Raw genomic sequence first — 23,416 nt, 5'->3', positions numbered from 1 at the left:
TGAAATAAATAGTGAAGTGGGTGGATTTAGTCACTCTGTGGGGAAGAGAGCAAGAAAGGCAAAAAGGTTCTGGCATGGGAACATCACAACCTGATTGTTCCAGTAGCAGAAGCTTTTTTTTTCCCTTCTGAAGAAAAAATATGTACTGTACTTGCTGTACACTGAATAAAGAGCTGCCTTGTTCAGATAATAGGGAACTCAACTGTAAGCAGTATTCTGTAATACAGTCGTCAGGGATTTTGGGGGGTTTTATAAAAAGCAAATGTAATGCTGTCTTCCTAGGCACAACTTGAAAACCTGTCTCCACAACGTGCCATGATATATGTTAATTGGTCTGCAGGCACAGTTCTGTAATTTTAAGACCCAGATTTCTACAATGCATTAAAACTAAATTAGTATACTCACTACAGAAGCTTTTGGAGCTTGAAAACTTCCATGGCAAATTATTTCATGCGGTACCTCAAATCCTTGTTTTCCTAAGTTCACAAGGAAAATTATTTGCAGCTTAGGGTGATGTGATTACTATACCTTTTGCATGTTTCTTCATATGTTCTTCAGCACAATATTTCTTCAGTATCCTTCAGAAACTAAGCAGAAGTAATTATGACCTGAGTATGGCCTTAAAAGCCAGTAATTAAAGCTGTTCTAATTGCTTAGTTTCAATTGTCTAGAGGAATTTTGTAGTATGTTTTGTAAACACTTTGACTTGGCCAGAGCTGGTAATGGATGCGGTGTCAGACTTCATCACAGTGAGGAACTTCTCCCCTGAGAATTTAAACCTCCCTTCCCCGAGAATTCATCCCATGCATAGATTTCACTGCGCTGTACACTGAGTTACAGTTGGTTGATTGCTGAAAGTTCAGACTGCAAGTATAGCACAGACTCTTGCAGATTAAATGGTTTCTTTAGGAATCTTAATGGGAGTACTTTAAAACTGTCTGCTTCTGCCTTTAATGTGATTGTATTGTTACAGCAGGGACATTACAGTTGGCAGGGGTATCATATTCTGTGTTCTTTCTTCTAGAAACGCAAAATGTTATTTTGTCTTTGCTTCATATGCGTCTGATCCTACTTGGATAAACAGTGAAATGGTTTGGGCAATTGACCTTGGAGATTTTTGTTTCCATTTTTTTCCAAGTTAGCTAGCAAAGCAAGAACTGTACAGTGGTAGCCTGGTTATTATCCTGACACGCTTAGGAGGCTTATCTCTGTAAAGCTGTACTCCTTAGCAGGCCTTTTCTCTCTAGTGTTCCTGGTACAGATACTGTAGTCTCCTGAGAGAGCTCTTCATGATGTGTAGATCCCAGAATTGGATTGGTTTGGGTTTGGTGGTGGGTTCTGTGGGGTTTTTTTCACTTGTTTGTTTAAAAGGATTTTTCTCTCTCCTGCTTGGGGAAGAAGTTGTATTAGAACCCCAAAGTATCACGTTTCCGAATCTTGGCTAGCGGATACTACTGTTGATATTTAAAACTTTTCAGCCTTTGAAATGGTATGAAGTGGGGAAAGGACTTGAAGATCTTTAAATTGAAAAACTCGAACGAACAATAGATCACATGAGTTTTGAGGCCAGGCAACCACGACAGCACCTTTCTTGGTAATTTTTTTAAGAGAGCAGGCTAATATTACTTATTTAGCAATTTGACTAGAAGCAAATGTGAAACATGGAAGTATCTCTTTATTCTGCCTAATAGTTTAATGCAGTCTATCCTGCAGCTGTCCTAAGCGTGTCTGGTAGGTTTCAACATAAAGCAGAGCTGTCTTGAATAAATTCCGGTGGATGAGCTTGCCTTCATTTGTAAAGAGAAAGAAGGCAGGACAACCTGTACTGCATTTAAATTTCCCACTGCAGTACAATTCAGCATTGGAAATGCATCTTCTGTGATGAGATGGTTTTTAATGGGGCTTCCAGTGGGATTGCTTTTACCTGGCATCAAGGACTCCACATGACCAGTGGGCAGAGGGAGTGTTGAACGGTGGGAGCTGATCAGGATCGGGATCTGGCCTCACTGCAGCGATGGCTGTGTGTCCTGTTGCAGGTGGCTTTTAAAGCTGTTTGGGTATTGATGCGAAAAGGTAGGATGGGGCACGGGGGAGGGCTGCAGTTCCTGTGCTGTCATGCTAGTCAGCCTCAGAGATTACGTGGACTTTTTGTTACTCCTTTACAGATGTACTGTCCAACAGCAGTCTTAGGTCTGCCTGTTTGGAAGCCAGTTATCCCTGTGCATGCTCTTATCCACAGACAGTATTAAGCAGGTTGTCCTCCTTATTCTGAGGGTAAATTATTTTAACATTTAACTCACAGAAGCATTTTGGGTTGCTTCCTGACAACAGAGCAGCTTCGCACCCTGCTGCCCATGTGTACGTTGCTTAACCCAAGATGGCAGTAAATCACTTACTGCACAATAAAATAGAATTGTAATTACCTGGCTAATGTCGCCTGTATTGCCATCCAGCAAGGCTCGGTCAGCTAGTACAAGGCAGCCACCCACGCTTTCTACTCCGATAGTATCCCAGCAGCCCTTCTACTGTGTGAATTAGACAATGAAGTCATAACCATCCCCTTTGTATTAATTAATGTTGCTACAGAACATTTTGCGTGTGTTTTCTGCTGAATACATTAACCAAATCTATTTGTTGCTGGAGATTTCTTTTGCTTAATGAGAAAGACATGTGCATGCCTTCCCTCTTTACTGGTCTTCTAGAGCAGAGTATGAGGAATACTGTGAATATGCATGGACCGTTAGTAATCCAATTTATATAGTCAAAACCAAATGACAGTTCTGCAGAGTAAGGATTAGACTGTGTTTGTTTTTCCCTAGGCCTTTGTACAGGACAGTGTATGTTCTTAACATACACTGGCACAGTGTTGTATGCCATTGAGACCAGAGAGTCATGGTTCAGGTCAGCTGTGAACATTTGGAATTGGTTGGCATCCCATTTAGGGAGATCAGGAGGAAAAGGGCTTTGTCAGAGAAACAAGAGACAGACTCCTGTTGTCTTTTCCTTTATCAAAAAAAAAAAAAAGGCAGAAATATTCTAGTTAAAACTTGAGTCAGTGAGACGTTCCAATAAGACACATGCTTATATCAGTCTGTTTTTGCTACCTATATTAGGATTTTGCAGGAGCTGCAGTTAAACTGGAAACTATTAATAGAGTATCTTTTTGTTATTCCTTAACAATTGGAATTACGATTCTGCATTATACTCTGGGTCGTTTGATTGGGGTAAGCTCACTCTATCAGAGACCATCCTGCGGATGGCTCCGCAGCTGGAGATCTCTAGGTGGGCATTCATAATTTTGAGCTTTTGCGCATTCTTCCTTTGAACACCACCTTACAGTCTCTCTGGTTCGGTGGCTGAGTAAATCGGCTGACTGCAGGCAGCCCCTTGGAACATCTCCATATCTTCATAAAACACATACGTCTTCCTTTTGCAGGGACATTCCTGTAGACTTCAAGTACATAGCTGAGCCAAGTATGCACTCCATGCCAGCCGTGACTTTGTCTCCAAATGGTAGGTTAACACTTTAACTGCCTTCTTAGCCCTAGTTTATGTAGGCAAGTCTTACTGATGATACCTCTGTAATACTGCCATCTTGCATCCCCATTACCCCTGTGTTACACCCTCCCCCCATGGGTTTTGATTTAAAAGTTTTAAGAACACGTGTGTCAAAATGGGGAGTTACATCAGAATAACTGCATCAATTTAAATTTAGACCTTCAATCCAGACAGGGCAAAAGGATTTTTCTTTTCATAGAGCTACAACGTGCTCTTTGCTGTATTTAAAATATTAAGAGAAACAGTGGTGGCAACTGACGATGGCTGCAAAGTGCTAGGCCGGTTCAGCAGCCCTTGTGGTGCCATTGTTAAAGCAGAAAGTGATAATGCTGTTCCTTTCTCTTCTGAACGTAGCCCAAATAACTCTTGCATAAGACAAATCCCAAGTTATCTCAGTGTTTCTGTATGTTAATGTTTCGCGCTTATGTTCTTCAATTAGAATCAAACTGAAGGAGGATAAAGGTTTAGTGCCTCCAGTAATCAGTGAAAAATCCTTCTAACAGTTACCTGTTTTGGCCAAAATTAAATAGGTTCAGTGTCAACATTATTAAAGTGTTGCCAGATTACAGTTAACAGTCCCACTGTGCTGAGTAGTGGCTGATCAACTTGTTGCACAGCTGACATTTTCAGCTGGCTATCAACATCAAATTGTATTTGCTTTGCAATGTAAATATTCTTAACAGTACAAGTGAGTTTCTAGTATAAAAAGGAAGATTCTGGAGAAGGAGATGGCTGCGTTTAAAAATGTTAGCTTCCCAAGCTGGCCTTTTCCAGCTCCTGTTTCTGAAATTGCACAACTTGCTGTACTCTGATCCAGTTTTTCAATTCATCTCATTCTTCCACATTGAAATACTGGGTTTCTCGTTCTTTTTCCAGTTCTGGCTGGCCAGCATTTGGAGTATTTGATTTCTGAGATGAGACAGTAAATGATGTGAGGAATGAAGTAGTCATCTTTTCAGCTCAAGGCATCACCTGTCACATTAACTAACATTATCCTGACCTACAGTAGTCCAGTATCACACAAATCAAGTTTTCTTGGATTACTTACACTACAGATTGTGCCAGACACGTTATGCCTCATTTTGGAGTTAAATGAGTCCTTTGAAGAAAACTAAATTGAAAGTTTTACAGATGTGGAACTTTTCTGCTTGGGGGCATTGATTTATGAATCTCATCAATTAATTTTTTCCTCCTGAGCAATGCAAGATACTGAGCTTTTAAAAACTAAGAGGAGAATAACATGCGTGGGGTACACACGTGATTTGTTTCTTTGGGAAGCTGAAGAAAAGCCTCAGATTCCAAGCTAGTAGCTGGAAGTTTGATCAGATTTACAGTCAAGTTGGCACATTTTATGTTATCACTGTTTGCATTAAACACTGTAAAGGCAGTGACGATATGCAGAATTCAGGACAAAACTGTCTGTTCCATGGTGCTGTGTAGCAAATCATCTTTATTGGATTCTCAGACAGGAGTTAGTGCACTGCCAAGACATAAAATGAGGTAGAATTAAGATTAGAAAAGCCTAGGGGTTTTTTCTTTCACTCAAGTATCTTTATTAAATTGCATTCCATTAGGGCAGAGAATACTAAATAGTTGCAAAAATGTATGAATTTTCAAACTCCCAAATCTACCTTAGACCTGGTTTTCCCCTAAAGAAAGTGAGGTGACCATCTTAGAATACCCACAAAACAGGTAATTAAATAGGTTGCAGCTAGATGGGATTTTTTCCCCCTCATCTGAATTACTTGATTATGTGCACCAGCAAGCTTACTCAGTAACTTACCAACTTACCAGTAAGTCAGTGGGGTTGATGCCACACATTTTTGTGACAGCCAGAGCTTTTCTAGAGTCCTGAGTGCATTTTGTAGGACTAGGCATCCCAAATCCTGTCAAATGTCTGGTTTTGCCTCTTCGCAGTTGTACCAGACAGAAGCAGTATCAGGTGCTACCTTAGAACCCTGATACATAATGAAAATCTGAATTAAGATAGTGCAAGAAAAGTTATAAAAATCCCTTAAAGTGTTAGAGTTAAGTCTGTTTCTTCAGATGCAGCACTGATACTACCTCTGTTTATTGCCTTTATAGGGAAGTGGTTGGCTTGCCAGTCGATGGATAACCAAATCTTAATTTTTGGAGCTCAGAACAGATTCAGATTAAACAAAAAGAAAATTTTCAAAGGTCACATGGTAGCTGGCTATGCTTGTCAAGTGGATTTTTCACCTGACATGAGGTAAGTTTTTGTGGGAATGAGCTTCATTGTAAGACTTGCTAGCATGGATGCTACGTTTCTTTTTGAATCCTCTGCGACATTCATCGATGCACAGCCATCCTGTTAACCCAGCATCAGACAAGAGTTCTGTAGTCAAGCAGCAGGATGGAAAGTTTACTCTTGCCATTTGATAGAACTAAGCTATACTCGGTGGTTGCTCTGAGCAGCCTTTAGAAAACAGTCCATGTAGTCCAGACTTCCCATTCTGCAAAGACGCTTTGCACTGCTGTTAAACCATCCAGAGACTCCCCTTTTTTTGCCTAGTCCTGGTGCAGCACAGGAGGCTTCTGCACCCGGTCTTTTGCGCATGGTCTGCAGCACAGGGTTCCACTGTATGTACTTGTCTAGAATACCTGCGACTCAGGTTTGCCCAGCTTTTTCCCATTTTGCAGGTCTGGTGTGGGTATCCTCATCGATTGTTCAGAGCGCCATCTTTTTCATCCTCTTTGCTTAGTAGCATGCTCACACATTTATCGCTGTATGTACTTAAGATAATTCATTACTACAAAATCCGGAGAATAACCTCAGCAGAACTGGAGGAAAAAGTGGAGAGAAGTGTCTATAAATTTCAGAGAAACTTCTGGCACTTTCTCTTTTGCTGATGTATTCTCTTTAGTTCCAGTAACAGTGTATGGTATAATCGCATTGCTTAGCACATTTACCTCGCAGTTGATGAATCACCTTCTGCAGGACTTGTGCGTTAGAGCGCAGCATGTATGCTAATTCTCTGGTAGGTGTGTTTGCAGACTGTCAAACGGGAAGCTCGTTGGGTGAAGCTCTTTTCCGTTGCTCAATGTAAAAGTATTACAATACAAGCAGTCTTCACACATGATACAGCTTTTATTTTAATCCTGTTAATATAGCTATGTGATATCTGGAGATGCAGATGGAAAACTTAACATCTGGGACTGGAAGACAACAAAACTCTACAGCAGATTAAAAGCACATGATAAAGTCTGCATCGGCGCAGTGTGGCATCCACACGAAACATCTAAAGTCATTACATGCGGCTGGGATGGTCTTATTAAACTGTGGGACTAAAGAGGATGCTACGAAGATCTGAAGATCTAAGTCCTGCATACATCTGAGATAAGAGTGATTTCTGCTGTAAGGATGGGTAGATGTTTGTAATACTGCAGTTTTCCGCTGTATATATGCACTAAAAATGGGAAATCTTCAGAAGACACAACTGAAAGGATATAGTTCTAAATACGACCTCTGAGTATGAGAAGCTGAGGTCATCTGAAGCATGCAGAATCAAGTGTTAGTTTGTCATGTCACTGTTCATGCAAAACACTCTTGTAAAATAAAATGATTTTAACGAAGACTATTGTTGTGGTTCTGGCTGTCAGAAATGTGGGGAGTTAAAGGAAAAGACCAGCAATTGTGTAACTCTCTTACTAAGAAGAAATCTTTGATTTCTACTGCAATAGAGCTGGAAATACATGCATTTGTTTACCTGGTTTTGGGTGGTATTTTATTGTCCCAAAAATATTTCTACCTTTATAGAACAGAAACCCACTTCCTAAAATCTGTTAATCCACAGTAGAAATTAAGAACTAATCAGAAGCTGACAGTTGTCAGATAAACTCTTATCAGCTGAAGACTGTATTCATAAACTCTTGGTTTCTGTCTGTATTTAACAATATCATCATGTTGATCACTGAGTTTCATCTTTGCAAGTAGTCTTCAATTTCAAGATTTTGCTTGTATTGGTTGGTTGTGTGTGTGTTAAGTGTTGGATTTTTTTTTTTCTCTTCCCATATGCTGTTACTTCCAAAAAGCATGACATACATTAAAAAAAAAAAAAAAGCGGATGTCTCTTGTTCAGTTTAGAATACATTGTATTATAAGCCCCATAAAGGATTTGACAGTTTAATGTATATACATGTCACTTTCTCTCTTTAAAGAACTTATTTTTAATAAATCTTTTTATAAAAAGTCTGCTTCTCTTCAGTCAGTTCTTCTGTCTAGCAGTGTCCTTATAAAATACATCTTTACTATTTGTTATTTTAATTTGCAGCTGAATTAGCATTTAGATAAACTTATGCTCTTGCACTGTTCATAAAAAACTAATGCAGGTTGGAAGCAGAAGAAAAAAATCCTTTCACCTCCCTGTCTGCTCTCTTTTGGAGCACATAATGGAAATAAAGTGTAATGAATTTATCCCATTGATTAGTCTTTAATTACAGATTTGAATTACATTATATTGTTTACTGTAGATCCAATCACTGCTCATCAATTATAAACAGTAGCAAAGGAGTAATTGCCTTAATTGACAGCAGGATAGAAGGTAAGGCACTTCTGTAGATGAGATGCATAGAATCTCAGATCGTGTAAATGGAAGGAAATGGATTGGTGGTTTTGTGGGTTTCTGGTTGGTTTGGGGTTTTTTGATCGATTAGCAGGAGAATGCTGTTCTTTCAAAGAGAACTTCCTAAAGTTTGGCCTTCTGAGTGAGCACGGAGCTTACACATTTTTAGAACAACTTTTCAAAGCTGAGTTTGAGAATCTTTCCACTGTCTATTCATGCCATTGCATAACTGCACTAAGCTTACATGTTGCTGTTTACTTTCCCATCTCAGTAGCCTTGCGCACCTGAGAAACACCACACGCTGTTTTCGCAGGTGGGGTACTGGTGGTAACTGGGCATTGCCTGGCCTGGCACCCCTGGCAGGTACAGGGGCAGGAAATGGCAGAGCCTGGAGAGAAAGGGAAGAGCCAGGCCCGTGTGTCCCGAGGCCCATCCCCTCTGCTGGGAGAGAAGAGGCTGGTCCTGTTTCGTGGCTCTTCAGGGCACGGGTGGGAGTGAGCTGGTGCCATGTCGCAAAGGGTGGATTTCTGACATGGTGCTTCTCACAGGGAAGACTCGAGCCTGAGCTGGGAGCTGAGCTCGGGTGTGCGCTGTGCCCTGGGAGCCGCTTCAGGAGAAAGTAAGCTCAAATAATTTAGAATGGTTTTCTTCCTTCTGATACGTTTCCTAAATGGGTATGTGGCAGTGTGCCCTGATCATTAGCAGCTTCCAAGTACAGGGAGTGGGGAACGAGAGGAAGAACAGAGCAGACACAAAAACTTCTCACAGGAATGTATGTTAGCTTCCACATCAGAAGCACCTTTCCTAAATGCTTAAAAGCCTTTAAATCATCATTTACAAAATGCTTGGCTCTGTAGTTGGTACTGTGTTTTTCCATGTGTCACCTACCAGGCAGAACTTTATATAGTATATACGAAGTAAAACATAAGTGTATAAACTTTTGTAGTAGTATACTGGCTGTCGTATTTGGATAAAAAAATAAGAAAAGTTGACTCATTCAATTCTGCTGGGGTTAATCAATTTGGATTAAATGGTTGCAACAAGCCCAGAATCAGAATTCCCCATGAAACTTAGATAAAATTCTTTGTCCCTCACAGTTGGTCACCGCGTTAATCTTTTGTGGAATTTCTCACATCTGTATGGAAGCCTGCGGGGGGGATTTTTATGAGGATAATTCCCTCTTGTCAGCTGCAGAGTTGCAAACTCCAAAGCTCATGTCAGCTAGTTTGCTGTGCACTGGGATGGACGGCGTGTGTCTGCGTGGCGCAAGTCTAGACTTGTCTTTCCAGCAGCCACCTGGGAACAGATGTCTTGCTGAGCTAATTAACTCAAATCATGGCCTTCCCTTATCTTCCCAATTTCATGTTTTGCCAGAAATTGGTCTGTTACAAATGTTGGCCAGAACAAGTCTAGACTGAGACCCCTAGGCTGAACTTGGTGTGTGAGCAGACAGAGCCGGGGAAGAGGCAGCGCTGGGGGAAAAGGAAAGAGCAAGTTTTGAGTTCCCCAAATGAATTCTCCTCTAACGTTAGGCAGAGAAGGCAACAAAGTGATTCAAGCCAAAAGGAGCTACCTAGGAGAGCTGGAGGCAAGCAGAAGGAATATGTGCAAGCCAGACTACAGGGCTGTTTCATAGTTTTGTTCCCCTTGATGATGCATCTGTAACTTTCAGAAATGATGTGCCAATATGTTGCCACTTTCATTAATACCAATTACCTTTACAGTGGAAGTTTTACAGATAAGCGAACTATCTTCATCATTCTTGGAGTTCTGCCTGGGAAACATGATCGTTCCTTTGGCCTTGTGCCATCTTTTTCTTGGACTTTTTTCATATGTGAGAGGGGGAAATAGCCCACATATCCTCATGCAGCTTGCTGGTAAGAAGGCTGTCTTTCTTGAAGCAGATGGTCCTGGCATCTGTCTTGCTCAGAGTTTATAATTGTCCCCAGTAAGACGAGGCTGCTCAGTCTTTGCCCTCATTACGAGGAACAAATATCCAAATTACTCTACATCCGAAAAAGTCCAAGATTGTCTTGTAAAAAGCCAATTTTTAGCAACAGGCAGATGTTCAGCATAGCATTCAGCACTGTGGTCTTTAAAGGCTGATTTAAACAGGGAGCCTCACAGCTCTGACAGCCCAGAAACACAATGTACTTTCCTTCTTTCTACCAGCTGGTCATTACAAAACCCTGCTCCCGTTTGCTGGGAAGACTCCATGTGACAAGCAGCCTGCACGAGGGGGAGCACATGGAGAGCAGAGGAGGGAGAGGAGTTTTGCTGGGAAGAGTTTGAACAGTTGAACCTATACACAAGAAAAATCAGTTGCCAGGGAGGTTGTTCCTCTGGAGACTACTTCAGGACTTGCTACTGTAGGTTGACTTCACTAGCGTACGCTCAAAATTTAAGTTGCATATCTTGCAGTAAAATATGTCTTTTCTGACAGGCTTGCTGATAAAAAAAAACACCAGACACACCACGGCTGTTCTGCAGCACTCAGAGAAAACCCTGCTTGTGGCAGAGTTACCTTTACGGAAGCTCCTTGCAGAGTTTAAAGTTTTTAGAAACAAATTTGCAGTAACTTTCAGTGGGGCATGGACCTCTAAATTTGCCAGGTACACTGTAAAATCGACCTCAGACCTGTTTGTTAGCTTGTGCGATAGAACATTTAAAATCTGCTAAATGCTAAAGCGCTGAGCCTTTCTGAGTTGCCTTTTAACCTGCTGTGCTTTGTGGTGCTGGGGGGCTGCTCAAACGAAATGTTGCTGCCTTGGGTTTGCCATTCAGAACGTTCTCGTTAGGCCTTGGGATTTTTTGGTTAGTCTGAAAGATGTCAAGACTAACTGAGCATGCTGCTCCTCTCATCTGGGGAAGGAAGACAACACAAATCCTCTAGGGGGGCATTTCGGTAAAAGGAACTTTATGGAGCTTCAGTTACCCAGCCACGGCTCTGAGAGCTGCAGATCTTCCCAGTTCTCCCAGTGTTAATTGCCCCACAGTTGGCGCCTTGCTCTAACTCGCCAGCTAAACTTTCCACTTATGAAATAAGCCTTTTTTCAGTGGTGCTTAAACTCTTGCAAAGCAACACTTAAAAAAAAAAAAAAAAAAAAAAAAACAAGAAAAGAAAAGGAAAGAAAAAAAAAGGCAAAAATGCCCTGTTCTAGAGAAGAGCTGCAACAATTGTACTACCCTAGCTTGCCCTGGGCAGATTTCCTCACGCAGCCAGGACTTTGTTCAGCCCTAGTTGGTTGCACTTTGCTTCCACACACTTACACAATCACCCTCCTTCAGCTCCTCCCTATATACTCTGTAAAATGTCACCCCTTCCAATATTCCTTGCTCAGGACACAAAGAAGGCAGTCAGACTCCAAAGGAAGTTAGTTGTCAGGCCAGACATCTACAGGAAAAAGAAGTAAAGCCCGTTCCCTGCAGCTTTCAGAACCACCTTGAGCTTTGTCAGAAAAGCTTCTTGGCAGCCAGCTCCTCTCCCTGGCTCTCCTGGTACCGACCCTCTGGGAGTACCTGGGGGGGGGGGGGGGGGCAAGCTGGTTTTGTTTGCTTTTTGTCATTATTCCTCCAACATTAAAAGAGTGGAAGACAGTCGGGAGGCAGATCCATCTGAAGGTGGAGGCAAGGGTGGGATTCATGTTGTTTGGCTTTGATCCAGAAATGGAACTTCAAATACAAGGGGGGAAACAGCAGCTGAGGCACAGCAGCATTGCAATTACTTGCAGAAGTTTTGTACTGTGCACACCACGGCACTTACTTTCAGGAAACTTCCGAAAAACAAACACATATGGTGGTCATCCACCAGAAAGAGCAGGGATATCGTGTTGGTATTCACGTTTGGGTCATGGTTTCTGGGCAGCACCAAGCAGGCTCCTGTTTTCCCCTTGTGTAAGGTCCTGCCCGTCGGGATAAGGGATGCAGCACAGGCTGTGTCTGCAAAGGTCTCTTTCTGAACCAGCTAATGCTCTTTACAACAAGCAGGCCAAACTTCACTGCGAACAGGGACTTCTGTTGAAGGGCAGAGATCCGTTCATTATCACAGGCGGTTCCCTTCCAGCGCCAGGCCTGCTCTGCAGATGCTGCCCTTGGAAGCCAGCGGAGGGAGGCAGGTATAAATACGCCTCTGAATGTAGGTCAGCTCTGAACATCCACCGGCACTAAACCAGGTCTCTACTGACTGCAATTAAATGTCACATTGTGTTAACAAGCAGGAAGAAATCAAGAGTGATTTCCTACTGAATAACCCCGAGGATCCTTTCAAGGGCAAGGGAGCGGCTAATGAAGCTTATGAAATCAAAGTTTTTGAATGAACCAGATGGTCTCAGCTGTTGAATAATTCACCAGAGAGAATGAGTGCTATTTCTTCAGGTGTGCTATTGGGTGATACGTCTTCTTGGCATCTGCCAAGAAAGGCCAGACATATGTTCCCTTTACGCTTTCTTTGATCTTCCACAGTTGAGAGGTGCTTGTGAAAAACAACCCTTCACAAGTCAGCGATGGGATCAAAGCCTGGGGCCAGAAGTGCACACCAAAACAGCAGGTTTTGGAGTGCAGCAGGAGGTCAGACCTTCCTTTGTTCAAATTTTGGGACTTGCAAGGAAGCCGGCACGGCATTCGAAAAGGCACCAGTTTCCCCGGAGAAGTGTGTTAGTGTCTGTGCTGCCATGGACGCTCCAGAGGAGCCCATGTTGCAGTATTAACTGCGGTAGTTTGGGGGATTCACATCTGTTGCTGCTCTTCATCTTCCCCAGGTGACGGGCAGCACCTGTGAACTCTGGTTCACAAGTGTGTGTGATTTATAAATCACTGTGGGTCCCTCTCAAGGGGAAATGCCCTCGCCCACAGGAGGAACCGTACAGATGAAGTTGCCACTATGCAGAGGTCATCCTACTGCAAAGATCCGCTTTACACCGAGCTGAGACATCTCCTGGTGGAGGCGTCCGACTAATGCAATAGACTCCACTTCAGGAACAAGACCTGGTAATGATGTCCTTGTTAGCTGGGGCTGGCCCTGGCCGCGGCCCGATGACCTGAGGGTGGGCAGTGAGGCGGCTCCCGGGCTGGGCTCTGCCCAGTGCCAGGCTGGAGGCGCTGGGCCGGCTGTGCTGCAGGGTCTGGGAGTGGGGGAGATGCCCAATGCACCCCGGGGCCAGAAGCCTGGAGGGAGAGCGAAGCTGGGCAATCCCTGTGATGATGCTGCCGAGCAGATCTGAGGCAGCTGAAGGTGCCAGGAGCACCTGGCAGATGCCGTAATATGGAGATACGGCTTAGGAAAGGGGCCGCGCTGCTCTTGCAATGAACTCCTGTGTGAGCACGTTGCTGAGCGTGTTGCTGGAAGGTCAGTCTGGAGACACGTTTGCCAGCTGCCACCTGGCGACTTGGGATGATTTGGCCCCTGTGCTCCTGCCCTGCCCTGATTTGGTCCGGGCACCTTCCTGTGCTGCTCCTGGCACTAAGTTTGAAGGCTGAGCCTGGCTTTCTCCCTCAGCTGCTGCTGCGAGCAGGGCCCTGCTGTGAGTCTCTGAAGAGCCGCATCTCCCTCTCAGACCAGCCAGGGGGAAAAACAGGCTTTACTGCATTCTCTGCAGGAGATGCTGGATGCTGCCCAGACCAGGCAGTCAGGAATATTTTAGCAATGCCAGGACAGGCCAGTGGCCCTTTCTTCCTGCCTGGGCACAGCCAGGTGGTTACCAGCCTCCAGGCTGTGGCTAGTAGTGGCAGAATGCCCAGCCCACACTGGTTTTAATGGTGCACTCTGTACTCAGCCCTTGAAGAAGGAGGCAGCTACCACGGTTTCTGTGTGGGTCTGATCTGGGAGGAGATGAGGAGTACGACGCTGGCACGCGGTTACTGCAGGGCTCACTGCAGGGAGATGATCTCAACAAGCTCCTCACCTGCTTCACGGTCTCTCCAACAGTTTGCTGTCCTGCAGAGCTGCTCCTGGGCAGCGCAATGCTCCCTGCAAGGAGCCGTCCTGCAGGAACGAGGCAGGCTCAAACACAAGCACCATGCATGTGCGGCTGTCCCCAGGGCAGCTGGTGAGGCTTGAGAGCCAGCACGTAGCAGTAAATTGGGGTGGGCAGGGGTGCTGGCTGGTGGATCTTCAGCTCTGGCTGAAGCAGCATCAGCCTGTGGATGCCAGCAGTCCCGGATCCCTACCTTTCTCTCTCAGCACAGTCCCTAACAGGCTGGAGAAGATACCACCAGAGCAGGGTGTATGGCTGGGACCCCGCAGCAGGTAGGGGCTGATGGCACCGGGGTACGGCAGTGGGTGCACACCAGCTGACCCCACGCAGCGTCCCTCAGCGCCAGTCTGTCCACTGGGGCAGAGTCAGCCGGCACTGGCCTGTGCCCCCGTGTACCTGCCCGGCAGCTCCGCTGTTAGGAGATGGGAACTGAATCCCTTTAAGATTCTCTCCTTTAGGTAAAAGAGATCAGTAAGAGAGAAGGGGTAAGGGCACAAAAGCAAGAGCTCAGAAAGGAAGGCTGTAACCGCTTTAAGAGATGCGAAGGAGAAAGGCACAGATAGTGCATAAAATGAGCGCTGCTCATGTTCTCCCATAATATCACATAACTGCCTCCAGAATGATAAACGGCTTTTATCTATCCTGTATCTGAGATAACATTTCCTTAAAAATTACCATAGTTATTGGAATCTTTTCTTGCAGATGTATTTGCTACAGCCCGAATTGTTCCTGACAATACCTGGCAATCCTGAGCAAGAGATTATCTGAGGGTTTACTAAGCTCTTAACCAAAGAACCGGGATGGTCCACTACTCTATTTCTGTAATTTGCATACACATCACGATTTTTTCCTCAGGGCAACAGATGATGGAAAATGTGCATCCCTTTGGAATTTTAACATCTGAGAGAGATCATGTGATTCGTTTTTTAACCTGTATTGGTTTCTAAACAAATGACAATAAGCTACTAAGCTAGTTACCCTAAGACTAATCAGGAGGAAAAACCTGTGCAATGCTAGGGCCCCTATTTTTATGCTTTATTAATAAATCAGGACTTGCAGCTGGGCTTTTGCCACACCATTATTTGAAAAATAGGAGTTGAGCCATTCTGCGGTGCAGCAAGCGTAATTGTTCCAACAGGCTTGATACTGGTTTAGGAAATCCTGGCACCTGCTCAGATTTTAATGAATCTCCTCATGGCCCTGCATCGTTAAACAACTTCAGTACTTAATGTAAAAGGGTTGCAGCGAGCATGGCTGTCACAGAGAAGGCATTTCCTACTCATTTTTAGAGCTTGTGGATCTCTTGGGTTATGTATTACGTGGCTCAGTGATGGCAGTATGTAGCTTGGAACCAAGAAAAAGTGCTTTGCTCAATGTCTTGGACACAGGGAATCCAACACATCTGCAACAGGTCATCTTGATCTTGAGCACTGCAGAGCTGAACCTCTTGCTCCCTAGCCCAGGCGGTATGTGCAGAAGCAGAAACAGAAGCTATGTTTACAGAATATCTGAAGTTGGAAGGGACCCAATAAGGACGGTGTCCAGCTCCCTGCTCCTCACAGGACCACCTAAAACCAAACCATATGACTAAGAGTCATCCAGATGCTCCGTGAACCCTGACAGGCTTGGTGCCACGACCACTTCCCTGCGGACCCTGTTCCAGTGACTGACTGCTCACAGTGAAGAACCTTTTCCTAATGTCCAGTCTGAACTTCCCCTGACGCAGCTTCATTCCGTTTCTTTGCGTCCTGATGCTGGTCACCGGAGACAGAAGACCAGTGCCTCCCCCTCTGCCCCCCCCGGAGGAAGCTGCAGACTGTGATGAGGTCACCCCTCAGCCTTCTCCAAGCTGCACGAACCAAGTGATCTCAGCCGCTCCTCGTAAGCCATGCCCTCGAGACCTTGCACCATCTTGGTCACCCTCCTCAGGATGTCCTGCTTACACTGAGGCGCCCCAAACTGCACAGTACTGGAGGTGAGGCCGTGCCAGTGCAGGGTGCAGTGGGACAGCCAGCTCCCTTGACCGGGTAGCTGCACTGTGCTTGATGCACTGTAGGACACGGTTGGCCCTTCTGGCTGCCAGGGCACATGGCTGACTCGTATTCAACTTGCCATCAACTCAAACCCCCAGATCTCCTTCTGCAGGGCTGCTTGCCAGCCTCCCATCCCACAATTTGTATGTATAGCCAGGATTACCCAGTCCCAGGTACAGAATCCAGCACTTGCTCTTGATAAATTACACCAGAAAACAAAACAGTACCAGGAGGTATTCCCCAGCCTTGAGGCAAGCTGGCAAAGATGGCCTGGCCATGTCCATTTACTAAACTCTTTCAGCTTCCCAAGCAAGGTGCCTGCATCCAAGCTGTCTTTGGCTTGGGCTAAATCCATGGCTGTGCCTTGGCGTCATCTGGCAGAATCCTAGATGGCCTCAGCCAAAATTTGCCAGGGATCTCCTTAATTAACCATAGCCATTCCTGTGCATGCTGCCTGCCCTGCTTAATCTACTAGCACAGGCACAGCCGGGATCATCACCTGGTCAGTAGTCCCGGTCCAGCTGTCTCCTTCTTCCCTAAACGAGGCATTTGATGTGCAGAAGCCCATGTTAAGTCCCCTTAGAATTAAACTCCACTTGAGCAAATGCTAGTGTAACTAAAGAAGTAGATGGATTTCTTTTTAAAAGGAAAATAAAAACAGTGAGGTGGTAGATCAGGAACTCCATACAGCACAAGGCACCGTCAGCGTGACTGAAAGGCAGCAGATTGAAAACCAGCATGCATTTGTTAAAGAATAAAGGGTTTGACATTTAGCCACACGTCAAAATTTCAAATGTGATTAGGAAGAGCGATACAAACCCAAACGCACGAGGGCACAGAGCTGGCTTTCACTGAAGAGACTGAAATCCCCTCCATTTCCACTAGCCCTTCACCCCCCTAATCCTTCATCATGGGAGGGGGTTTTCTGCATCTTCCAAAGCAGCCCGAGGCCTGTAGCCTCTGTAGCCAACATGGATGCTCAAAGTCTGATCCACTGCAGCAGTTCCGAGCCCCACGACAGGCTCTGCAGGTCCAGGTGGGGGGCAGGCGCTGGGGCCAGGGCAGGCTCCTCTCCACGGCCCCAGAGCGAGTGTGGTGGGAGGACGGCTGTCACCCTAGCAGTGTCACCCACCTGCTGGCCTGTTCTGGGAGAAGGGGAGCTGAGCTGAAGGGCCGAAGCAGCTTCTGCTGGGGACAGCGGTCCCCGCTCACCTGGGGCAGCAGGAGCCCTCAGAGCGGCGGGAGAGCAGGGAAGCAGATGCTTGGCTTGGGGCAAAGCCTGGCAAAGGTGAGGGGAACGGCTTGATCCACTGGTGAGGCAAAGCAGTGGCTCTGGGAGAACGCTGACTCGCCTGCCTGGAAGGAAGAGCTCCTACACTTATTTTCCCCACTCTGGCTGCTTGCTGAGATCCTGGGGGCATGTCAGGTCCAGCACAGGGCCCTGCTCTGGGAAGGAGGGGATAAGGGAACTGAGGTAGCAGAGCGGGTGAAAAAGGAAAGGAGGGTATGGAAGGAAAGAAAGAAATGCCAGGATTACAAGAGAAGGAACAACATGAGGACAGAGAAAGAGCAGAGACTTGTTAAAAACAAAACTCTGGGCTGAGGCACACCAAGGGGAGGAACACTGAACCCTGTGGAAGCCAGAAACTAAAGGCAGTTACAAAGGCCATATATGAAAGACATGGACGTGGTGTCATCTTGTATTTTAATGCAAAGTTTAATGTCAAAATTCTTTTAAAGAGAAGAAAAAGCCCAACCTGCTACGTATTTTTTTGCTGCCCCTATTCCTTAGCTCCTCAGGGAACAGCCAAGGCTACTGCAGACAACCCACACGCCATCCTGCAGAGCACCAGCATGGCCACAGATCAGGGCAGCTGCCTGCGCCAGCCGCCTCTGCCAGCATCGGTGCAGACCCAAGGTCTGGCCTCCTTGTGTCAGGAAGGTAGTCAGGAGATAGCAGGTGTCCAGGAGCAGTGCTGGAGCTGCAAAATGTTCAACTAAACCCCAAAACAAGCAAATGAAAAAGACCAGGCTTCACTTTCAGCTCTTTTAGATAAGTATTTCACTAGATGAAAAACCATTTGCTACAGCCATTGCAAGAGCGACCTAAACCAAGCCATTCTTTGAGCAGAGGAACTAGGGAAGCCCCGACTTCTGTAGCTGAAGCCTCCGGAGGGTGAGGAGGGCGAGTGCTGACAGCAGCTTTTCCAGCAGCTGAGTCCCTCTGTTGCACCATCTCCTGTGTCAGAAGTGCTAAACTCGCTTTCCCCGCAGCCAGACTGCCTTAAAGAGCACTCAGAAGCTGCTCAGCAAAACAGGTTTGAATTTAGTTTGGTGGCCGTTTCTGCCTCTGCCAAATTCAGCTGAAATTTGCCAGTGGGTTCAAGAACGTACTGTTCTTGCCTAAAATTTGTTCCACAGGAAACAAGGCCAAGGTAAAGAAGGTGCAAATCAAAGATGATTGCCTCACAGAGAAGTAACACCTGACCCTTCCTGAGAAAGGCGCTTCCTCATGAGCAGCCTCCTGCCCGAGGGCCAGCGCAGGTCAGTGAGCAGAGCTTCCTGCCGCAGCCCCAGAGGGATGCTCGGGCACGGGGCAGCCCGGGATAGCCATGCCGTTAGCCTCCGAGACAAACCTTTACAGAAACCTCTGTCCTCTGAGACAGGGTACCCACCGGCAAATATACCGCTAGACAAATTTGCACCACATACCTTCTCCCAGTGCCCGTTCTTTTGACAACGTATAAAAATAAAAGCCAGTCCATTTTTTAAGCAGTCAATGTGTGCATATTTAGCAACTTTAGCCAGCGATGCCCAAGTCCTCTTCAATAACGCTACGGGGCCAGATGGCTCCCAGTCACACATCATAAATTCCTTTCTGCTATGTCCATCTTGTATTTACCCAGCTCAGTGTGTAACAGCTACTGGCGTTGAAGGCTTCCTTTTTCAGAAACATCTGTGGTTTTGATAAGTCTTTGTAGGTATGGAAAAGCTTAAAGTCCTTCAGCTCCAGTTCTCGGAGCAGACTGTACCAGTACCGCACCACGGTGCTGTCATTGCCGCTGACCTCAAACCCAGGCCAGTGGATGTGCACCTCAAAGACCAGCTGTCCTATCTGCTCAACGACATCTTCCAGGATCAGGTTTTCCAAAATTTTCCACTCAGCACTTTCCACATCTGCCTTGAGGACATCAATCTGCAACAAAAACACCATCACTATGTGAAAATGAGAGGCTCGCAATCATTGTCAGTAACGTCTGACATCACAAAATCCTGCAACGGAACAAAACACACTAACAGTGATTACTTGCATCACAGTAGAGTGGGGTCCTTGTGTGCCAGATGCTACATGAACCACACAAGCACAGGAGAAGGCCAAAGTGAAATGAATACTATGGGCAGCTCAGGTCACCAGCTACCCACGGCCCTGCTGCTGCCTGAAGCTTTTGCAGGCACCCCTACGGATGCTAGGTGAGGAGGAGCAAAGCAAAACAGACTTGTGCAAAGAGTCTGCAGGGTTTTAAGGGCAGCTCCTCCAAAGAAAGGGATAGCAGGAAAGCTGTTTGAAGGGAAAAATACACCTAATAGAAAAGCGCTCAGTTTTAGACTGTTATTTGATTTTGTAGTGAGATATTCAGCAATCCAACCCCTCACAGCCCAACACAACGGCTGGTTGACTTTGCTTGGAGGTTAGCTGGGGGAAGGGAGCTGTATGCTTTAATAAAGAAAGAGCACTTCATCACCATTTCGCACCTGGTACCAAACGATGACTGCAGGAGTGGTCACCAGCTGCAGAGCTCAAGGGCCTGTGTTTGCCAGAGCTGAACAGGGGAAGGTCCCCCACCCTGAGAGCAGGGTTTGCCTCTGCCAGTTCCCCCTGAGCTGCTGCTTCTGCCCATCTGCTCACGCTCAGGATGAATTTGAAGTGAAAAATGAAGACTTTATTTAGAGTCAAGAATAGTTAAAAAAAAAACAAACCAACCAACAACACCTAAAACCCAAAAAACCCAGATCCTCTCCGGCAGCCTACCCTAACTGTTGCAGCCGTGTCAGAAAAGTCACCTGTACAGGACAGGTACACGAGAGAAATTTGGGCGGGTGACGTAAAAGCATTGCCCAGGCAACTGTTTTACTAAGCCACAGCGTGCCAGGCTGCCTTGCTGGTGCCAGACCATGCCAAGTCCATGCGGGCTGGGCCCTGGCTTGCAAACCCCTCTGCCCAGGGTGCAGGGCAGGGCTTGCGCTGTGAGCACCTCTCCCATACAGCCAGAGCTCTGCTTCATACGGGCCACAGCCAAAAACCACTGGGCCATGGGAAGGGGTGGCCATATCTACCTTCCCTCCTTCTCTGGATGGCTGACGGAAGGCACCCGGGGCTGAGCGGCTGAGGGGCTGTGCTCCGGACCTATGGGCAGGCACGGGATGGCAACAATCAGAAGGTGTTTAATGCTTGCCGTTTCTGGTCTCCATCTGTAAAATGAGGGTATTAACCACTGAACACCCTCGGCAGGGTGCAAGGGTTGTGCTTGTGAAGGGCTGTGAGACTTCTGTGACCAAGCTGTAGAAAAGCTGAAAACAAAACACTGCATTTTCAGAGCGGACTTGGAGACTGGGACTTGAACGAGGTCCATGGTCACAGACTGAATAATGACAAACCAAGCCACTGCTCGTCTGCTCATTAAGGCAGCACTGTGCCTCCTCCACACTGAAGGAGGCAGGGGGGCAGTGGAAAATGGCCGAGGGATTATGGAATCAAAGCCCGTATTGTAGCACATCCGCATGGGGAGCAGAGAGGAAGGCTGCACAGACAGCCTTAGCTCTGGCATTTCCTAACTTGACTCTGCAACAAAGAGCCTGCCAGTCTGTCCATCCCTGGGTCAGTGAAACAACTTAACATAGCGCTCCTCTGGGTTCAAGGGTAGGCTGAATGTAAATGATGCTGCTCGCGACATTTCAGTGGAGAAGTAATTCGCGGTGAAGCTCACTTGTTTTCCTTTATACCTTTAAATAGGTTACTTATTTTTCAGATACCAGCTTGCAGCTCTACCTGTAATGTGATTTTGTAGGTAGTTGATTCCGCATGGGTGCAATTGCCATAGGACTGTGGTGCCACACTTCAGAAACCACAGATTTTTTTCTTTGGGAGACTTCCGTAACTTTGAAAGGAGACAAATTATTCAAAAACTTCTTTTCTTTTTTTTTGGCAGGGGTAGGGAGGAGAAATGTTTCTACATGTTTGCTTTTGTTTTCCCATGATCTTGCTTTACGATAACAGTAGGACATCTTTTTCCCATGGTAATGTTCCAGTCATCATCCAGGTTGGTTTGTTTTTCTCTTGTGACATTAACTGCTGCTCTGGCGGCTCAGCAGGCTCTCTGCATGCTCTGCACTGTATTTGCAAAACTGACCCAAAGAGTGGCTGCTAACCAATGTTTCAGTAGGATAAAAACGAGTTACCACAATAACTGCTTAAATACGTACTGAAATGACCACGAAAGAAACACAAGGCTAGTGGGGATGTGCTGTATACACAAACCAGAGGCTCTTTGTTGCCTTTAGTATCCCGCACTGCTGAGAGACCTGGAGGCAGGAAGGCACCTGTCTCTGCCCACCAACTTCTACGACTGCCTTCCAGGCAAGGTGTCCATCTCACCCCAGAATCTCCATTTTATGCCACGGATAGGGTAAAATAAATGGCAGAACAGCTTTGTGTCGCTATATCTGAGTGAGTAACAAGCATCCTGCTAACACCGAATGCATACTTTGTGATGATCAGACTGTGCAGGAAATATTTGCCATCAATATAAGCAGCACACTACTGGTAAGAAATGCACTAGTACCCTCTAAGCGCCTTGATTCAAAGTGCCAGTGGAAGGCTTGGTGGACAAAGCTATACATTCAGAGCTCTAATTCACCTGGGAGCACAGCTGGAGTCTGCTGCTGGGAGTAAATCCTGGAGGGCAAAGATCTACAGTGCCTGAAGGTAAAGGATGGCAGATGACTGGCCACCAGTTTCATGCATTTACAGACGAAGGCTAGTTCCTCTTATCTTCCACAAACTAACCAGGTTAGCACAGAAAAGTAAAAAATGTGATTTTTAAAATGTTTTCTTAGTTTAGATACCTTGAAAAAGTGCTACAGCATTGTACCAGTTACACTCAAAGAAAAAAAAAATGCTTTTTCTCATGCACAACCAAGCACATCAAACAGCTGAAAAAGAATCTGGTTTAGTTAGTGAAGGTTAACACATGCTGCATGAAGGCTCATTTCTTCTTTTTAGGGTAATGACTTGTTACAACTGTGCATCATTTCCTAAAGCAGAGATCAGAGCTTTGTTTGCCTTGATCGTTTTTGAAATACCAGGGTTAACAGGGATTTCAGGCTCTGCGCTGCCCCGTGGGCACCATTTAAAGCTCCCGGTGGAGAAGAGTCAATTGAGAGTGAGTAGCTGGAGGAAGCAATTTAGCTGTATTACTTCCAGCACGAACTCAGCATGTGGAAGCAGCAGCCAGGAAAGGCAAAACCAGCAAATGCAGTACAGGTCAGGTAAGGAGGATCCCTCCCTTTCTGTGGGAGCAGCCCTGCGGCATAAGCTGGGAGCAGGGAAAGGAGAGCTGGTTACAGCTTTCAAAAGCAGAGGAGCATTGCACAGAACTACCCCATCCTCCTGAACCACACGGCTGCACTCAGGATTTCAGGCTGTGAGAAATAACCCTCTGCTCCAGCTCCCTGGTACTGGGGTTTTTTTTGACATCAGCTGTACAGTAAGACAAACTCTGCTTGTTTACGCATCAATTTTTCCCCTCTTCACCCAAGTACAATTCCCTATTTTCAGCAAACAAAACTCTACAAAAAGCTGTTTAATTCATATTTTGATAGCACACAACTTTGCAGGTAACAAACAAGGTTAAGTGTGGTTTTTTGCAATGTAGCTTTCCTCTTTTCCCACCTGTGACCTTCCAGCGTGATACTTCCCTTTCTTTCCCTTCAAAATGCACCCACAGCCTCTCCTCACCAGCAGGCTACCATTCGGATGTTACGTCCCTTTCATTCCCTTTTATTCCAAGCCGAGGCTGTAATTGATGGCAGACAGGATGCCACGTAGCCTAATAGCAAGTCACGCTCCCAGCAGCTTGTGACCGCCTGTCCCCACGCTCCCTGCAATCAGCGGGAGGGGGAACCATCCTAGCTCGCTCTGAGCCACCCAGCAGGAAGACCAGGACTGCTGTAGGCACCGTCTGAGATACACAGATACTAAAATCAGGAGGCA

At 45.9% G+C, this 23,416-nt stretch overlaps 2 protein-coding genes across 5 annotated transcripts in view; one reads left to right on the top strand and one right to left on the bottom strand.

The window, feature by feature from the left end:
• The window catches only part of CDC40 (cell division cycle 40), a 40,481-nt gene extending 33,329 nt beyond the window's left edge, over positions 1 to 7,152 (top strand). Inside the window, exons 13-15 of the mRNA XM_056343057.1 lie at positions 3,437 to 3,513; positions 5,644 to 5,788; positions 6,691 to 7,152. Of these exons, the coding sequence (XP_056199032.1) occupies positions 3,437 to 3,513; positions 5,644 to 5,788; positions 6,691 to 6,868 (400 nt within the window). The 3' untranslated portion in view covers positions 6,869 to 7,152. The remainder of the gene's footprint in view (positions 1 to 3,436; positions 3,514 to 5,643; positions 5,789 to 6,690) is intronic.
• Positions 7,153 to 17,834: 10,682 nt separating this feature from the next.
• Positions 17,835 to 23,416, bottom strand: part of METTL24 (methyltransferase like 24) — a 48,124-nt gene continuing 42,542 nt past the window's right edge. For all 4 annotated transcript variants that reach the window (XM_056343058.1, XM_056343059.1, XM_056343061.1 and 1 more), the window contains one exon: positions 17,835 to 19,342. In XM_056343058.1, coding sequence (XP_056199033.1) covers positions 19,028 to 19,342 — 315 coding nt within the window. In that variant the 3' untranslated portion in view covers positions 17,835 to 19,027. The remainder of the gene's footprint in view (positions 19,343 to 23,416) is intronic.

Source organism: Falco biarmicus, chromosome 6 (assembly GCF_023638135.1).
Source record: "Falco biarmicus isolate bFalBia1 chromosome 6, bFalBia1.pri, whole genome shotgun sequence".
NCBI lineage: Eukaryota > Metazoa > Chordata > Aves > Falconiformes > Falconidae > Falco > Falco biarmicus.
This window is presented reverse-complemented; position numbering and strand designations above follow the sequence as displayed.